Source organism: Pan troglodytes, chromosome 2 (assembly GCF_028858775.2).
Source record: "Pan troglodytes isolate AG18354 chromosome 2, NHGRI_mPanTro3-v2.0_pri, whole genome shotgun sequence".
In the NCBI taxonomy this organism is placed as follows: domain Eukaryota; kingdom Metazoa; phylum Chordata; class Mammalia; order Primates; family Hominidae; genus Pan; species Pan troglodytes.
Window position 1 is genome coordinate 145,559,299 of NC_086015.1, and position 15,612 is coordinate 145,574,910.

At 36.7% G+C, this 15,612-nt stretch overlaps 1 protein-coding gene across 20 annotated transcripts in view; it reads right to left on the minus strand.

Annotated features, from left to right (window-relative positions):
- Window positions 1-15,612, minus strand: part of XRN1 (5'-3' exoribonuclease 1) — a 144,222-nt gene that overhangs the window by 44,503 nt on the left and 84,107 nt on the right. For all 20 annotated transcript variants that reach the window (XR_010155350.1, XR_010155347.1, XR_010155348.1 and 17 more), the window contains 5 exons: window positions 15,235-15,291; window positions 14,972-15,104; window positions 9,844-9,913; window positions 6,888-7,095; window positions 5,385-5,480 (listed from right to left, as the gene is read on the minus strand). Coding sequence is in view for 16 of the 20 variants with exons in the window: in XM_009446590.5 (XP_009444865.4) it covers window positions 5,385-5,480; window positions 6,888-7,095; window positions 9,844-9,913; window positions 14,972-15,104; window positions 15,235-15,291 (564 nt within the window). In the remaining 4 variants the exon portion in view is untranslated. The remainder of the gene's footprint in view (window positions 1-5,384; window positions 5,481-6,887; window positions 7,096-9,843; window positions 9,914-14,971; window positions 15,105-15,234; window positions 15,292-15,612) is intronic.

Sequence of the window (15,612 nt, forward strand, 5' to 3'; positions counted from 1 at the left end):
GGAACAAAAAGAACACATAACCCCAAATGGGAATCATCTGTGGGAAAGAGAAAGTAAAGAGACCAGTCTAACTAGAATAGACTATTATGTCCAAATGGTTGGACATACATCATATAATTAGGTGGGGTTAGATTATAGAAGGCCTTAGACATTAGTTTGAGGAGTTGAGGCAGGATTCCAACCCTGGAGCTGTATATATTCCAGAGTACTACAGCAATACTATTTTGTGGCTGGAAAAGACCTTAGAGGTCATCTAAGTGAACTTCATTGTATACATGAGGACACAGAAGCCTAGGGAAATAAGCCTCTCTCTGAGGAGAGAGAGTATTCCAGACAAACTCAAAGGCCCTGTTGTGGGGACCATCCCTGGCATACTCAAGGAAGAGAAAGAAGACCATTATGGCTGTAGCAAAAATGTGAGTTATAGAAAATGTGATTAGAGAGGTGACACATCAATATTGTATGGGACATTCCAGGCCATTATATAAAAATAATGGCTTTTACTCAGTGAAACGGGGAATCAGTGGAGGGTTTTGAGCAGCAGAAGGACATGATCTCTGACATATTTTAATAGCATCACTCTGCCTGCTGTCTTGAGAATAGACTGTAGAGGAGCCAGGATGGAAGCAGATTACTAGACTACTGTAACCATCAAGGTGAGAGTTGGTATGAATTTGGAGTAGGGTAGTAGGAGCCTGTGAGAAATGGTCCAATTCTAGACATATTTGAAAGAGATTTACATATGATAATGAATTGGATATGAGGGTAAAAGAGAAAGGAAGGAATAAAGGATGTGACTCTTAAGGTCTGAGTGAAAGGAGGGAGTGGCTATTAATTGAGATCGAAATGACATTAGGTAACGTAAGTTTGTGAGGGAAGAACAAGAGTTCAATTTTGGACATGGTAATTTGAGATGTATATTAAGTACTCAAGTGGAGACACAGAGTTGGACATTTGAGTGGAGATGAAGGGTTGAACACTGAGTCTAAATATCATGGAGGACTTCCAAGCTGGAAAGAGAAGTTTGGGAGACATGATGTATGTATTTTTGTAGGTATATATGTTTGTGTGTGTATCTATATCTATCTTATCTAAATCTATTTTTTTCTCTATCATCTATCTATCTGTCTATAATTATCTATGTATCTATCTATGTATCTATCTATCTATGGAAATGGATATAGATACAGAAGAAGTCCAATAATTTAGCCCTAGAGGATTCCATCTTTAAAGAGCCCGAGAGATTAGGTGAAACTGACAAAGAAGACTGAGAAACAACAGCCAATGAGACAGGAAGAAAAACAGGGAAGGGTGGTATTCCAATGACAAGTGAAGAATGGATGACAAGGAGAACTGAGTGATCAACTGTATGAAATGCTGCTGATGGGTCAATTCAGATGGAAACTGAGACTTGATCACATGGTTTTTGCACACAAAGGTCATTGGGAACCTTGAAAGGGCAGTTTCCATAAAGTGATGGGAATGAAAGACCGATTAGGGTGGGTTTAAGAGAGAAGGGGGGAGAGAGGTGCCAGTATAGACAATTTTTTCAAGTTTTGTTCTAAAAGGAAGCAATTCTTGCCTTTATCTATTTGTTCAACTTTTTAATTAACTCCCGCTCTCTTAATCTTTTACTGAGGAATGTTCCTCCAAATCCAACAATAGTTTTCTTTTCATTTTTTGCCTTACTGCTTGACTAATGACTTTGACTGTAACCTCTCTGCTAAGTATTACTAATCTATATCTCTGATTTGAACCTCAGTCAAGATTTAATCCAGTATCTGCAACTTTCTAGGACAGATATTACAGCTGGATACTCCACCATCACCTCAACCTCAAGGTGTCCCATCTTAGACAAGGCAGCATGAGAGAAGAACAACATTTTTTTTTGAGTTAAAAAAAAAAAAAGGTCCCAGAATCGGCCTCACCTAAAATTACTTCTCTTACCCTTATTTCTAACACCACCATTCCTCAGGCATATAATCTAAAATGCTTAGAGTCAAAAATTTTTGCTTTCTAACATTATTTTTACAATGATATTATAAATCATTCTATCATTCTACTCCTCCTCAGTTCCTGCAACTGGACTTTAGATCGTCATCCTTGGCCTAAATTAACCTTCTAACTATGATTCTTGTTTCCTATCTTTTTCACATATAGTCCTTCTTACATACTGCTGCCTGATTAATCTTTCTTAAAGACCCTGTCATCTGTTTTGGCCCCAAGGCATAATTGGGCAAAGTATCTCTTGGGTTTGAACCCAGTTTATACCCTGAAGCAGTGTGGTGCAGTAAGTACAGTACTGGACTCAGAATCAGGAAATCAGGTTTTGTGATTCAAATAGTTTAAAACAAAATAATTTATGGATAACCTAAAGAAAGCTTATAATAGCATATTGGCTGAGGAGAACTATGTATCTTGTCACCTTAATTTTTTTCTTTATTCTTTAAGTTATGACATATACACTAATTTTTTATGTTTATTTTATTATTTATATTTATTTTACCATTTATGTTTATATTCCCTTTGTAATTTTCTCTTTTATCTCTGATAATGCCACCATTACTGCAGGACATTAGAATAAATGAGGGTCTGAAAGTACAGGCTACTGGTTTATAAACTTGAACACTCCTTTTTTTATTTTTTGAGATGGAGTCTTGCTCTGTCATCCAGGCTGGAGAGCAGTGGCACAATCTTGACTCACTGCAACTTCCACCTCCTGGGTTCAAGTGATTCTCCTGCCTCAGCCTTCTGAGTAGCTGGGACTACACATGTGTGCCACCACAGCACCTGATTGATTTTTTGTATTGTTAGTAGAGATGGGGTTTCACCATGTTGGCCAGGCTGGTCTTGAACTCCTGACCTCAAGTAATCCTCCGGCCTTGGCTTCCCAAAGTGCTGGGATTACAGGCATGAGCCACCACGCCTCGCCAAACATTCCTTTTTGATCTAAGCTGAGAAGATAGGTAACTAGCAAAACATGTAGTAGGAATTTATTCCTTTCCTCTTCCTTTCTTTGAGTCTCTAATCTTTTAGCAGCACTTTTTCTCTCTTCTTAATCTCTACCAAGGAATGCATATTTGTTCATTCATATTTAAGATAACCAACTACCAGCATAAAGTGACACATTCAAGTGGAAAAAGTAAGTTGTTAAATGCGATAACGGCCTTTGTTGAATTTAAAATATAGTTACTATGACTTTGTAAATAACTAAAAAAAACCTAAAGCTGATTTAAAACAAAAATTATCTATACTCTCGACTCATTGGTCCAGAAACTAAGGTCTGAAAATAATTATGAAAATTCATGATTACATGGAACCAGAAAAAAGCCCAATAGCCAAGGCAATTTTAAACAAAAAGAACAATGTTGGAGACATCACATTACCTGACTTCACGTTATACTGTAAGTTTATATTACCATGTATCTGCCATGTAACAAAAGTAGCATGGTACTGGTACAAAAACAGACACAAAGACCAATGGAACAGAATAGAGAACCCAGAAATAAAATGGCTTACTTACAACCACCTGATTTTTGACAAAGTCAACAAAACAAGCAATGGGGTGAGGACTCCCTATACATGATGCTGGATAGCTGGCTAGCCATATGCAGAAGAATGAAACTGGACCCCTACCTTTCAGCATATACAAAAATTAACTCAAGATGGATTAAAGACTTAAAATATAAGACCTCAAACTGTAAGAATCCTAGAAGAAAATCCAGGAAATACCACTTGGAGTATTAGCCTTGAAAAAGAATGTATGACTAAGTCCTCAAAAGCAATCGCAACAAAAACAAAAATTTACAAGTGGGACCTAATTAAACTAAAGAGTTTCTGCTCGCTAAAAAAATTATCAACAGAGTAAACACAAATACAGAATGGGAGAAAATATTCGCAAACTGTGCATCTGACAAAGGTCTAATATCAAGAATCTATAAGGAACTTACTTCAACAAGCAAAAAACAAATAATGCCATTTAAAAATGGGCACAAGATGCTTGCTTCAGCAGCACATATACTAAAATTGGAATGGTACAGAGAAGATTAGCAAAATCTTAAGAAAATTTATATTTTAATTAAAAAATTAATTTTTAAAAAATGGGGAAAAACATGAATAGATGCTTTGTAAAATAAGACATATCAGTGGACAAGAAACATATGAAAAAAATGTTCAACATCACTAATTATCAGAGAAATGCAAATCAAAACCACAAGACGATACCATCTCACACCGGTCAGAATGGCTGTCAAAAAATAACGGATGCTGGTGAGGCTGTAGAAAAAAGGGAATGCTTATAAACTCCTGGTAGGAATGTAAATTAGTTCAGCCACTGTAGAAAGTAGTTTGGAGATTTCTCAAAGAACTTAAAACAGAACTACCATTCGACCCAGCAATCCCATTGTTGGGTATATACCCCAGGGAAAATAAACCGTTCTTCCAAAAAGACACATACCCACATATATTAGTTGCATTTGCTATTCACAATAGCAAAGACATGGACTCAATCTAAGTGCTTATCAATGGTGGATAAGACTGATTGATTAACTGATTGATTTAGAGACTGAGTCTTACTCTGTCGCCCAGGCTGGAGTGAAATGGGGCGATCTTGGCTCACTGCAACCTCTGGCTTCCCAAGTTCAAGCAACTCTTGTGCCTCACCATCACGAGTAGCTGGCTAATTTTTGTATTTTCAGTACAGATGGGGTTTCACCATATTGGCCAGGCTGGTCTCGAACTCCTGACCTCCAGTGATCCACCCACCCCAGCCTCTCAAGGTGCTGGGATTACAGGTGTGAGCCACAGTGCCCGGCCAGATTTTTAAAAATGTGGTATATATACACCACAGAATACACACTATGGAATACTATGCAGTCATAAAAAAGAATGAAATAACATCCTTTGCAGCAACATGGGTGGAACTGAAGGCCATTATGCTAAGTGAATGAATATAAGAACAGAAAACCAAATACTATATGGTTCTCACTTATAAGTGGGAGCTAAGCATTGGGGACACATGGTCATAAAGATGGGAATAACAGACACTGGGGGTTACTACAGATGGGGGAAGATAGGGAGGAGGGGGGAAGGGCTGAAAAACCACCTATTGGGTACTATGCTCACTGCCTGGGTGACAGGATCATTTGTACCCTAAACCTCAGTGTCACACAGTATATTCATGTAACAAGCCTGTACATGTATCTCCTGAACCTAAAACAAATAAAGTTGAAATTATTTAAAAAAAAAAAAGAAAATTCATGATCAAAATTGTCATTTTCTATTTTATGAGATGTCACAGAAAAATAATCATTGTAGTCTTAAAAGAAAAATATAAAAATATATTTTCTTTAAATTAATTGTCCATCAAAACAAGGAATACTAACCTTCTCTTGTACAGTTGGCTGAAAGTGTTGCATCTTTCCAGATCCCTGTAAGGACTGCCAAATGTTGCAGAATTCATCATCATCTTTAGTAGGTACCTAGCAAAGTACAATTTCTTGAGAAAATGAAATAGGAAGAAATAAAAATACATCTTAAAAATCAAATAATTCATCTATTAATGTTATTCAGTGGTAGACAGGATATTAAACCTTTTTTTTTTGACTCGGGGTCTTACTCATGTGGGGTCTTGCTCATGTCGCCCAAGCTGGGGAGCTGTGGTGGGGTCATAGGTGATTGTAACCTCGAATTCCTGGGCTCAATCCTCAGCCTCCTGTGGAGCTAGGACTACAAGCGTGTACCATCATGCCCAACTATTTTTTTTTTCTTCTAGGGATGGGTTGCCATGTTTTGCTGTGTTGCCCAGGCTGGTGTTGAACTACTGCCTCAAGCAGTCGTCCTGCCTTAGCCTCCCAGAGTGTTGGGGTTACAGATGTGAGCTACCACGTCCACCCCTAAACTAACTTTCATTATGTGAAATCTCTTAGTTCCTTTTTTTCTAAAGCTCAGCATAGTAATCTCAAAAGTATTCTATGAGAGTGAAACTGGTGTTCTTTATATGCATTAGTTTTGAATGGTTTTATTTGTTGAAAAATATTTAAAGCATAACAAACACTATAAAAGATTATACTGAATCAATATCCCACCAATAGGTTTTTTGTCTTCTAATGTATTAAAATACATTCTCTCACTCAAATTGACACCTAAAGATTTTATTTTTAAAATCTTCACCTTACACAAAATAATCTAATAAATTTAAATATCAACTATTAAGATTAAAACTCTGGAAAAATAGGCACCAAATTTTGACAGTGGTAACCTATGAGATTTGAGAGGACTTTTGCTTGTGTTTCCTTTGTTATCATCTACTTATCTGTGTTTTCCAATTGGTTTATAATAAACAGGTACCATTTGGGTTAAAAAACGTACTTAATAATCATGAGATTTGGGGTCATGGAATTAAATAAAGTGTCTCACACAAGACAACTCAATTTTTGTCCCCAGAAAGAGGAAATAAAGGAAATCACCCATAAATTGTATGGTAGAAACTTGAAAACTGCTTTTGATAAACGTGATATAATCCTTGCCCTTTATCTTTCAAATTTATGTTATTTATAGCAGATAGCATAGGACATTTGGATTATACAAGAAAAAAATTAAATGTTAACTTGAAATGTAAACATTTACAGAGAAAACATGGACATTCTTAAGTTCCTTATTTAAATACACTTTTTTCCTTTAATACAACTGTTATTTTATAGCAGAGGTAGAATGCTAGCAATAGCATTCTTTATTAGCCTAGTATCTTAAATTTGGAATTGACCTGAACCAAAACTTTTTAAATAAAAGAGGGAAACTAAGTTAAATTAGGTTTACATTTACAAAGTCTGCTGTGATTTGTGATTTGTAAAAGGAGTAGAGGAGAAGTTAAAGACTGAGAGTCTTACTTGAGTAGGAACAAAAAGTGATTGAGGGGAATGGTTGAGGCCTCCCAAATGCCCAGAGGAAACTGATGAACTTGAGCTATGTTGATGTACAGCTGGTTGTGGTTTTACGATGGCTGTCAACTTCTGATTTCCAGTTTCAGAGCGACTCCCATGAGAAAGGTTCACCAAGGCACTTGTTGGCAGTCGATAACCTCTACCAGGTGAGCATCTAAAAGTAAAAGTTATATCAGGGTTGGAAGGAAAACAATACTAAATGTGTTAGGGAGAAAAGTCAAATAATTTTTGGTGGACAATCCATCATCAGCGTTAGTAAACATTACTTTTTAATTCGGTAGAGGAACCTCAAATCACAGCAATAGCTCAATTTATAAGATGATGTATTTCTAAAAACTTTCCTAAGAGCATATTTAGTATTTACTAAGTAGAGAAAACCCAACTATGTTCTAGGGGTGTGTGTCGATTTGTCGTTAAGAAGCTTGCATCTTAATTGCTGAATACAACTGAAAATTTATGAATTAATTTTTTTTTTTTGAGAGATGAGATCTCACTGTTATTCAGGATGGAGTGCAATGGTGCTATATCCTAACTCACTGCAGTTTCGAACTCCTGGGCTCAAGCAGTCTTCCCATCTCAGCCTCCTGAGTAACTAAGACCACAGGTGCAAGGCACCACAACTGGCATGCTTTTTTTTTTTTTTTTTAGAGACAGGGTCTCACTATGTTGCCCAGGCTGGTTTTGAACTCCTGGGCTCAAATGACCCTCCATCCTTAGCCTCCCAAAGTGTTGGGATTACAGGCATGAGCCACCATGCCTGGCCTCGAACGTCTTAAAAACTGTGGAGCGGGCATGGTGGTTCATGCCTGTAATCCCAGCCACAGCACTTGGGAGGCCGAGGCAGTTCCATCACTTGAGGTCAGAAGTTCAAGACCAGCCTGGCAAACATGTTGAAACTCTGTCTCTATTAAAAATACAAAAAAATTAGCCAGACATGGTGGCACACACCTGTAATCCCAGCTACCCGGGAGGCTGAGGCAGGAGAATTGCTTGAACCTGGGAGATGCAGGCTGCAGTGAGCCAAGATTGCGCCACTGCACTCCAGACTGGGCAACAGTGTGAGAATCTGTCTCAAAAAACAAAATAAAACAACAAAAACAAAAAAACGAAAACTATGGTTTGGGCAGTCTAGGTTATGAAAGCTCAGGAGCATGGAACCATTCTCAGTATGGCTCTTCCTAAGCAACAGGGTAAATGTCAGCTTTGATCTCATTTGTCTATTGGTCAAATGTGGAGTCCAGCCCTTTTTTCCCTCATTTTCCCATCTTAAAGTTCTGGGCCTGTACCTGGAAAGGCTTAAGAGACAAGTATTTGTGATTTCCATCTTTCATGGCTTTGATAAACGTGTCAGATATTAAAGAAACCTTCTCTTGTTAAGTTTTCAACTCTATCACCTATTTTTTTTCTCTTTGAGAGTATAATTTTCTTATATTGAAAGAAAGTGGAAAAGTAGATTTCTATGAGAAAGCTTTGTAAGTTCAAGGTTGCTAGGAAGTATCTATTTTCATGAGAACTAAACTTACTAAAGATTCTGTATTACAGAAATGAATACACTGCAGGCAGGTAATCTTTTACCCAGCTCTCTATCAGTCAGTAAATTCACTGTCCCTTACTAGGAGAGGGGGAAAAAAAGACACTGAGGAAAAAAACCACAAAAATATACTTAAAATATATTTTGGAAAGTTAGTGAATCAAAGGTATTGGTAATCAAACACTTTCATGAAAAATAAAATCAGACAGGAGATCCGGATTCTGCTGCTGTATGTGAAGAGTGTAGACCGGAGAAGTCTTTGAATAACAAGCATATTTAAGTTGCAAAACAATAATCATAGCATCCTGAAGGTGACTACTTGGTATAACAGCCAAAGACTGTGATTTCATGCAAGGAGGTTAAAAAAGGGTAATTAATTTTTTATTTTAATTACTCACTTATCAAAATAGAGGAAAAAAGGAAACTAACCTAAATTCAGTTCAGTTTTCCAGCTGATTTTTAGAAAGTAGAAAACTGGAAAGGATTTCATCTCATCCTCACAATAACCTAGGGAAGTATGTATATATCTTCATTATAGATGAGGAAATTGAGGGTCAGACACTTAATTAACCTACCCAAGGAAATACAACGTTTAACTGCAAGTTTACACCATGGTGCCTCTCATTTTATCATGATACTTGTTCCTATAACTTTAAACTTTCTATTGGCACTTTCCCCCAAAACACTTGTCTTATCTGTGTTAAATTAAAAACAATTTAACCCTCTTCCTTTAAACCTCCTAACCTCCAGTTAACTTTCTCCTTTCCTTTATAGTCAAACTTCCCAAGTGTTGCCTCAATTTCCTGTCTCCATTACTACACTTGCCATTCACTTGTCAAATCATGCCAATCTGTCGTGAGTACCTACAACTCCACTAAAATTGGTGACAAAGACATACATGTCACTAATTTCAAAGGACATTTCTATTCCTCAAGTTATTTAACCCTAATAGCATTGTTTACATATGCTATTCCCTCTTCCTGTGCAAATGTCATTATTCCCCCCTTTTTTCCCTGGTTAGCTATTATTCATTCTTCAAGTTCTATCTTAAATACCACTTCCTCAAAGAGGCCTTTCTGTTACTCTCAGGATGGGTCATACTCTTTATAAAAACCTGCACTTCCTCCTAGCACTTGCCATGCTTTAATTAAATAATTAATAATGTAATCAGTTGCTTAATTACCTCCCTCACTAAAATGAAAGCTCTCTGAGGGTAGAAAGCATGTCTGCCTTATTCAGTGTTACATCCCTAGTAGCAAGTACGTCTTACACATACCACAAACTGAAATTGTAAACAAATAAAAAGTAATGTAAAGTCACTGGCCACATGAACATATTCACAAAGGGCAATTATCATTGGGAAATACAAACCTTATTGTTAACCCTCCAGGAAATTCTTCATCAAATAATACTTCAAATAGTACATCGGCTTCTCTATTAGCTGTTACAATAGGGAGAGAAAAAGAGACACTAAAAAATCATATGATGAAAAATCAACAGATAAGTTTTTGGAGTGTTTGGAAGTATTTATTATAAAATTCTGGATATGATATAAAATATTCAGGATATGAACAATGGCATAATATTAATATAAGGAACATTATATAAGCTAAGAAACAGAATACCAGTGCCTTAGAGGATCATTATTGTCCCAATTCCCAACTAGGTAATATTATCTTCAATTTGGCAGTTATGATTCCTTATGTTTCTTTATACTTCTACTACATACATATGTATCTATGAATAATACATAGTATTGTTTTGCAAGTTTTGAAACATATACATGATATCATAGAGAATATATTATTTTTCAACTTATTTTTCTTTCAACATTATATTTGTGAGATTCACCCACGTAAACATGTGCATTCAGTTTTCTGGATATATAGTATCCCATCTATGGGTATACAATAATTTATCCATTCTCCTGCCAATAAACATTTAGGTGATTTCTAACTTTTGCTATTATAAACAATGCTACAATGAACATGCAAATGTGTCCTTTATGCAGGTGAATGTTCCCTAGGTTAAAAGTGAAAACTGCTGGGTCTTAGGGCATGTACTTTTTTAAAAAAAAAAACAGCCTTACTGGGCTGGGCGCAGTGGCTCACGCCTGTAATCCCAGCACTTTGGGAGGCCGAGGCAGGTGGATCACGAGGTCAGGAGATCAAGACCATCCTGGCTAACACAGTGAAACCCCGTCTCTACTAAAAAAAAAAAAAAAAATTAGCCAGGCATGGTGGCAGGCGCCTGTTGTCCCAGCTAGTTGGGAGGCTGAGGCAGGAGAATGGCATGAACTCGGGAGGTGGAGCTTGCAGTGAGCTTAGACTGCATCACTGCACTCCAGCCTGGGCGACAGAGCGAGACTCCGTCTCAAAAAAAAAAAAAAAAAAAAACCAAACAACAACAAAACAGCCTTACTGAGGTATAACTGACATATGATACACTGCACATATCTGAAATATACAAGTTAATGAGTTTTAACATACATAATTAACCATAAAGCCATGATAAATAGGATAATCACTTCCAAAACTTTCCATGTCCTTTTGTAATCCGAATCCTCCTAATCTAGGCAACTAAAACTCTGCTGTCACCATAGGTTACTTTACATTTGTAGAATTTTATGTAAATGAAATAATATAATGTGTATTCCTCGTTTGTCTGGCTTCTTCGAGCATAATTATTTTGAGAGTCACCTATGTTGTGTCTATCAGTAGTTGCTTCTTTTTTATAGCTGAGAAGTATTCCACTGCATATGTATCCAAGAATTTGTTTATCCATTCATCTGCTGATGGGGATTTAGATTATTTCTAGTTTTTGGTTATTACATATAAAGCTGCTATGAAGATTCATGAACAAGGCTTTATGTGGATTTAAGCCCTCATTTCTCTTGGGTAAATACCCACCTATGAATGGGATGGCTGGGCCCTATGCTATGATGTATGTTTAACTTTTTAAGGACTTACCTACATCATGATAGCCCACCAATGGGGGGAGAAAAAAAGAACCCACTAAACTACTTTCCAAAGTGGTTTTATCTTTTACATTACGACTGGCAATATAGGAAAGTTCTAGTTGCCCTATATCATTGTCAACACTTGGTATAATCACTCTTTTAAATTCAAGTCTTTCTAGTCTGTATGTGGTAATATCTTATTTGGTTTTAATTTGTATTTCCCTAACAACGAATGATGCTGAGCATCTTTTCATGTGCTTATTTGCCATCCATGTATCTTCTGTGGTAAAATATCTGTTCAGCTATTTTGATCATTTTAAAAACTGGGTTAAGTTGTAAAAAAACTTTTATATAGTCTAAATAAAAGCATTTTGTTGGATTTATGTTTTGCTAATATTTGCCTTTTCATTTCTGTAATGGTGTCTTTTGAAGAGGGGTTTTTTTTTTTTTAAATTTCGATGAAGTCTAAAGTAGCAATTTTCTTTTTGTTTCTTTTCTTTTTCTCTCTTTTTTTTTTTTTTTTTTTTTTTTTTGAGACAGAGTCTTGCTCTGTTGCCCAGGCTGGAGTGCAGTGGTGTGATCTCAGCTCAGTGCAACCTCCACCTCCTGTGTTCAAGAGATTCTCCTGCCTCAGCCTCCTGAGTGGCTGGGATTACAGGTGCCTGCCACCATTCCTGGCTAATTTTTGTATATATATTTTTTGAGATGGAGTCTCGATCTGTCGCCCAGGCTAAAGTGCAGTGGCATGATCTCAGCTCACTGCAACCTCTGCCTCCCAGGTTCAAGTGATTCTTCTGCCTCAGCCTCCCAAGTAGCTGGGATTACAGGCATGCACCACCATGCCTGGCTAATTTTTGTATTTTTAGTAGAGACAGAGTTTCACCATATTGGCCAGGCTAATCTCAAACTCCTAACCTTGTGAGCCACCCGCCTTGGCTTCCCAAAGTGCTGGGATTACAGGCATGAGCTACCGCGCCCGTCTCTAATTTTTGTATTTTTAGTAGAGACGGGATTTCATCATGTTGGCCAGGCTGGTCTTGAACTCCTGACTTCAAGTGATCCACCCGCCTTGGCCTCCCAAAGTGTTGGGATTACAGGCATGAGTGCCCGGCCTTTTTTTCTTCTTCCCCCCTACCCCCGCCCCCACCCCCACCTCCATCCCTCCCCTGGCCTTTTTCTTTTTCTTTTCTTTTTCCTTCCCTCCCTCCTGCTCCGGCCTTTTCTTCTTTTCTTTTTCTCTCCCTCCCTTCTGTTCTTTCTTCCCTTCTTCTCCTCCTTCCCTCCCTCCCTTCTGTTCTTTCTTCCCTTCTTCTCCTCCTTCCCTCCCTCCCTCCCTTCCTTTCTTCCTTTTCTCTCTCTCTCTCTTTCTTTTTTTGACAGGGTCTCAGTCTGTCAACCAGGCAGGAGTGCAGTGGTGCAATCATGGCTCACTGCATCTCCAATCTCCTGGGCTCAAGTGATTCTCCCACCTCACCCTCCTGATTAGCTGGGAGTACAGGTGCACAACACTATGCCTGGCTAATTAAAAAAAATTTTTTTAGTAAAGACAGAGTTTCACTTTGTTACCCAGGCTGGTCTCAAACTCCCGGGCTCAAGCAATCCTCCCGCCTTGGCCTCCCAAAGTGTTGGGATTACAAGTGTGAGCCACGGCACCAGGCTGGCAATTTTCTTTCAGACTCTCTATGTGTTATTTAAGATATCGTTACCGAATTCTAGGTTATTAAGATTTTCTCCTAAAAGTTCTATAATTTTAGCTCTTACATTTATGTCTTCAATTCATTTTGAGCTAATTTCTATAGAAGATGTAAGGTAAGGAGTTGTGGATTATTTTTTTTGCATACGGTGTCTAATTGTTCCAACACCATTTTTTTTCTTTTACACTAAACAAGTCCTCAATATATACCGCACGATTTTTAAATTAAATTACATTTTTTTTCTTATTACTCACCACTATACTAATGGGGACAGCACCATTTGTTAAAGACATTATCCCTTCTTCATCAAATTATCCTGGCACATTGTTGTAAAATCAATTGACCATACAGGTTTGGGTCTATTTCGGGACTCTAATTATATTCCATTGATCTATATGTCATCTTCATATTAATTCACACCGTTTTTCAGTGCAAATTTTACTCTAGCTTTGTAAATTTTACTCTAGCTTTGTAAATTTTACTCTAGCTTTGTAAAGTTTACTCTAGCTTTGTAAAGTTTTGAAATCAGGTAGGGTAAATTCTCCAACTTTGTCCTTCTTTTTCAATTTTTTCTGGTTAGTCTAGAGCCTTTGCTTTTTAAATAAATTTTACAACCAGCTTATCAATTTCTACAAAACAGGCTGCTGGGATCTTGATTGGGATTTCTTTGACTGTATAAATCAAAGCAACTGATTTCACTGACATCTTAACAATAGTGAGTCTTCCAAAAAAGTAAAAAAAGAAAAAATTAGGGAAGAAAATTCTTTTAGTTATGTGGGCAGGAAGATTCAAAGAGGATTTACAAATGGAAAATGTACAGAACCACTGTTCAAATTTAGGTAGGAATCAGGGGAAGGAGTTCAAATCCCAGCTCTGCCACTTATCTATGTAAACAAAGGAAGATTACTTAACTTATCAGGTGAGGAAATAACACCCACCCCTTGGGTGATAGTGAGGGTTAAATGCAAAATGTGTTAGTGCCTGGCACATTGCTGGCACTAATTAAGCAGTTCTCTTCAGCTAGTGGCCCGTCTGTTCTTCCTACTTTTGGGATAGTGAGACCAAGAGGTTCGGTGCCTGGGATATATATAGAGGAATGGTGCTGCCAGCACACTGACTCCTGGGTGCATGATGCTGCTTCATGCTGGCACTAACTTTTTTTGAATCTATGCTATAAAGCTGGTTATTCCAGGAATATCTTTGGGGGCACATTCAGATATTTAGCTGCAGCTTCCTTTTTTTCCCCCTTCTCTGATTTTTTTTTTCACCATCTTAGCCACTTTTAAGCGTATGGTACAGTAATGTGAACTGTATGCACTGATAGGTCTATTTTATATATGTAATTTAGTTGTATTCATAAAGTCCAAATTAATATACACATTTAATTTTCAAATCTTTTAACTGTAACTAACGTAATATATATTTAATCTCAGAAATTAAGTGATTACAATGAAATTTAATCTCAGAAAATAAGTGATTACAATGAAAATAAAGCTCTGAGCAATGAAACTCGGGAGAAGCAATGAAAATTATCAGTTTCATGAAAACATATGTATGCTCACCAAGATCTTGCATAATTTTAATGTGATATAAAACTACTAAATTCTCAGCAGCCCCTTCTCAGTTTCTCCTTTTAATCTCTTTCCAGATTATACAATAAAAAACAGAAGAGATTTTTTTTTCTCTGAAAAGTATAACCTAAAAAAAATTTAACTAAAACATAAAAAGATTTAGTTTGTTCCTGATTTATAGTCACTTTCTGGTTAGATATAAAAAAACAGACAAGCCTGTGTATTACTTTACAATATAAATTACGTTGAAGACATTTCAAGTATTAGGATATTACCTCCTTTTATTCCTATGATGGTGCCTCGAAGGCCAACTGGAACTGAGAAGTTTTCTCTCACATTTACAACACGGTCAAAAAGACAAAATTCTGCATCCCGATCAGGAATGACTCCATGTTGCTGTTCTAAAGGCTGAAGAGAAGAAAGCTATTAATTATAATAAACAAAAAAATTTTCATACTAATATACTGAAAACATCTTTGCTCCTTCCATGCATTCAAAGTGAAAGCAACAACTCTGAATTCTTTGATAGGAAACTTACTCTGTATAGCAAATGGGGTTTCACTGTTACTCGCACCTTCTTATTATTCTTTCTTTGCTGAGGAAAAAGAAAAATTGTTAAATATTTTTAAAATATAAAATTATAAAATCACTACCTACTCACTACTTCCACATGTCTGAATTTTAAAAAGCCAAATGAAGAGATTAATTTTTAAAATATTTAAAGTTCTGCAGCTGCAGCAAGAAGAAATAAACACATATAAAATGCCTATAGCCTAAACTATTATTTAAAAATTTTTTAAAGTAAAATTTTTTGCTGAAGTATAAGACAGCATGGGGAGGAAAATGCAAAATTATAAGTATATAGGCCAATGAACTTTTATAGTGTATCTATGTATAACTCAAGAAACAACATTGC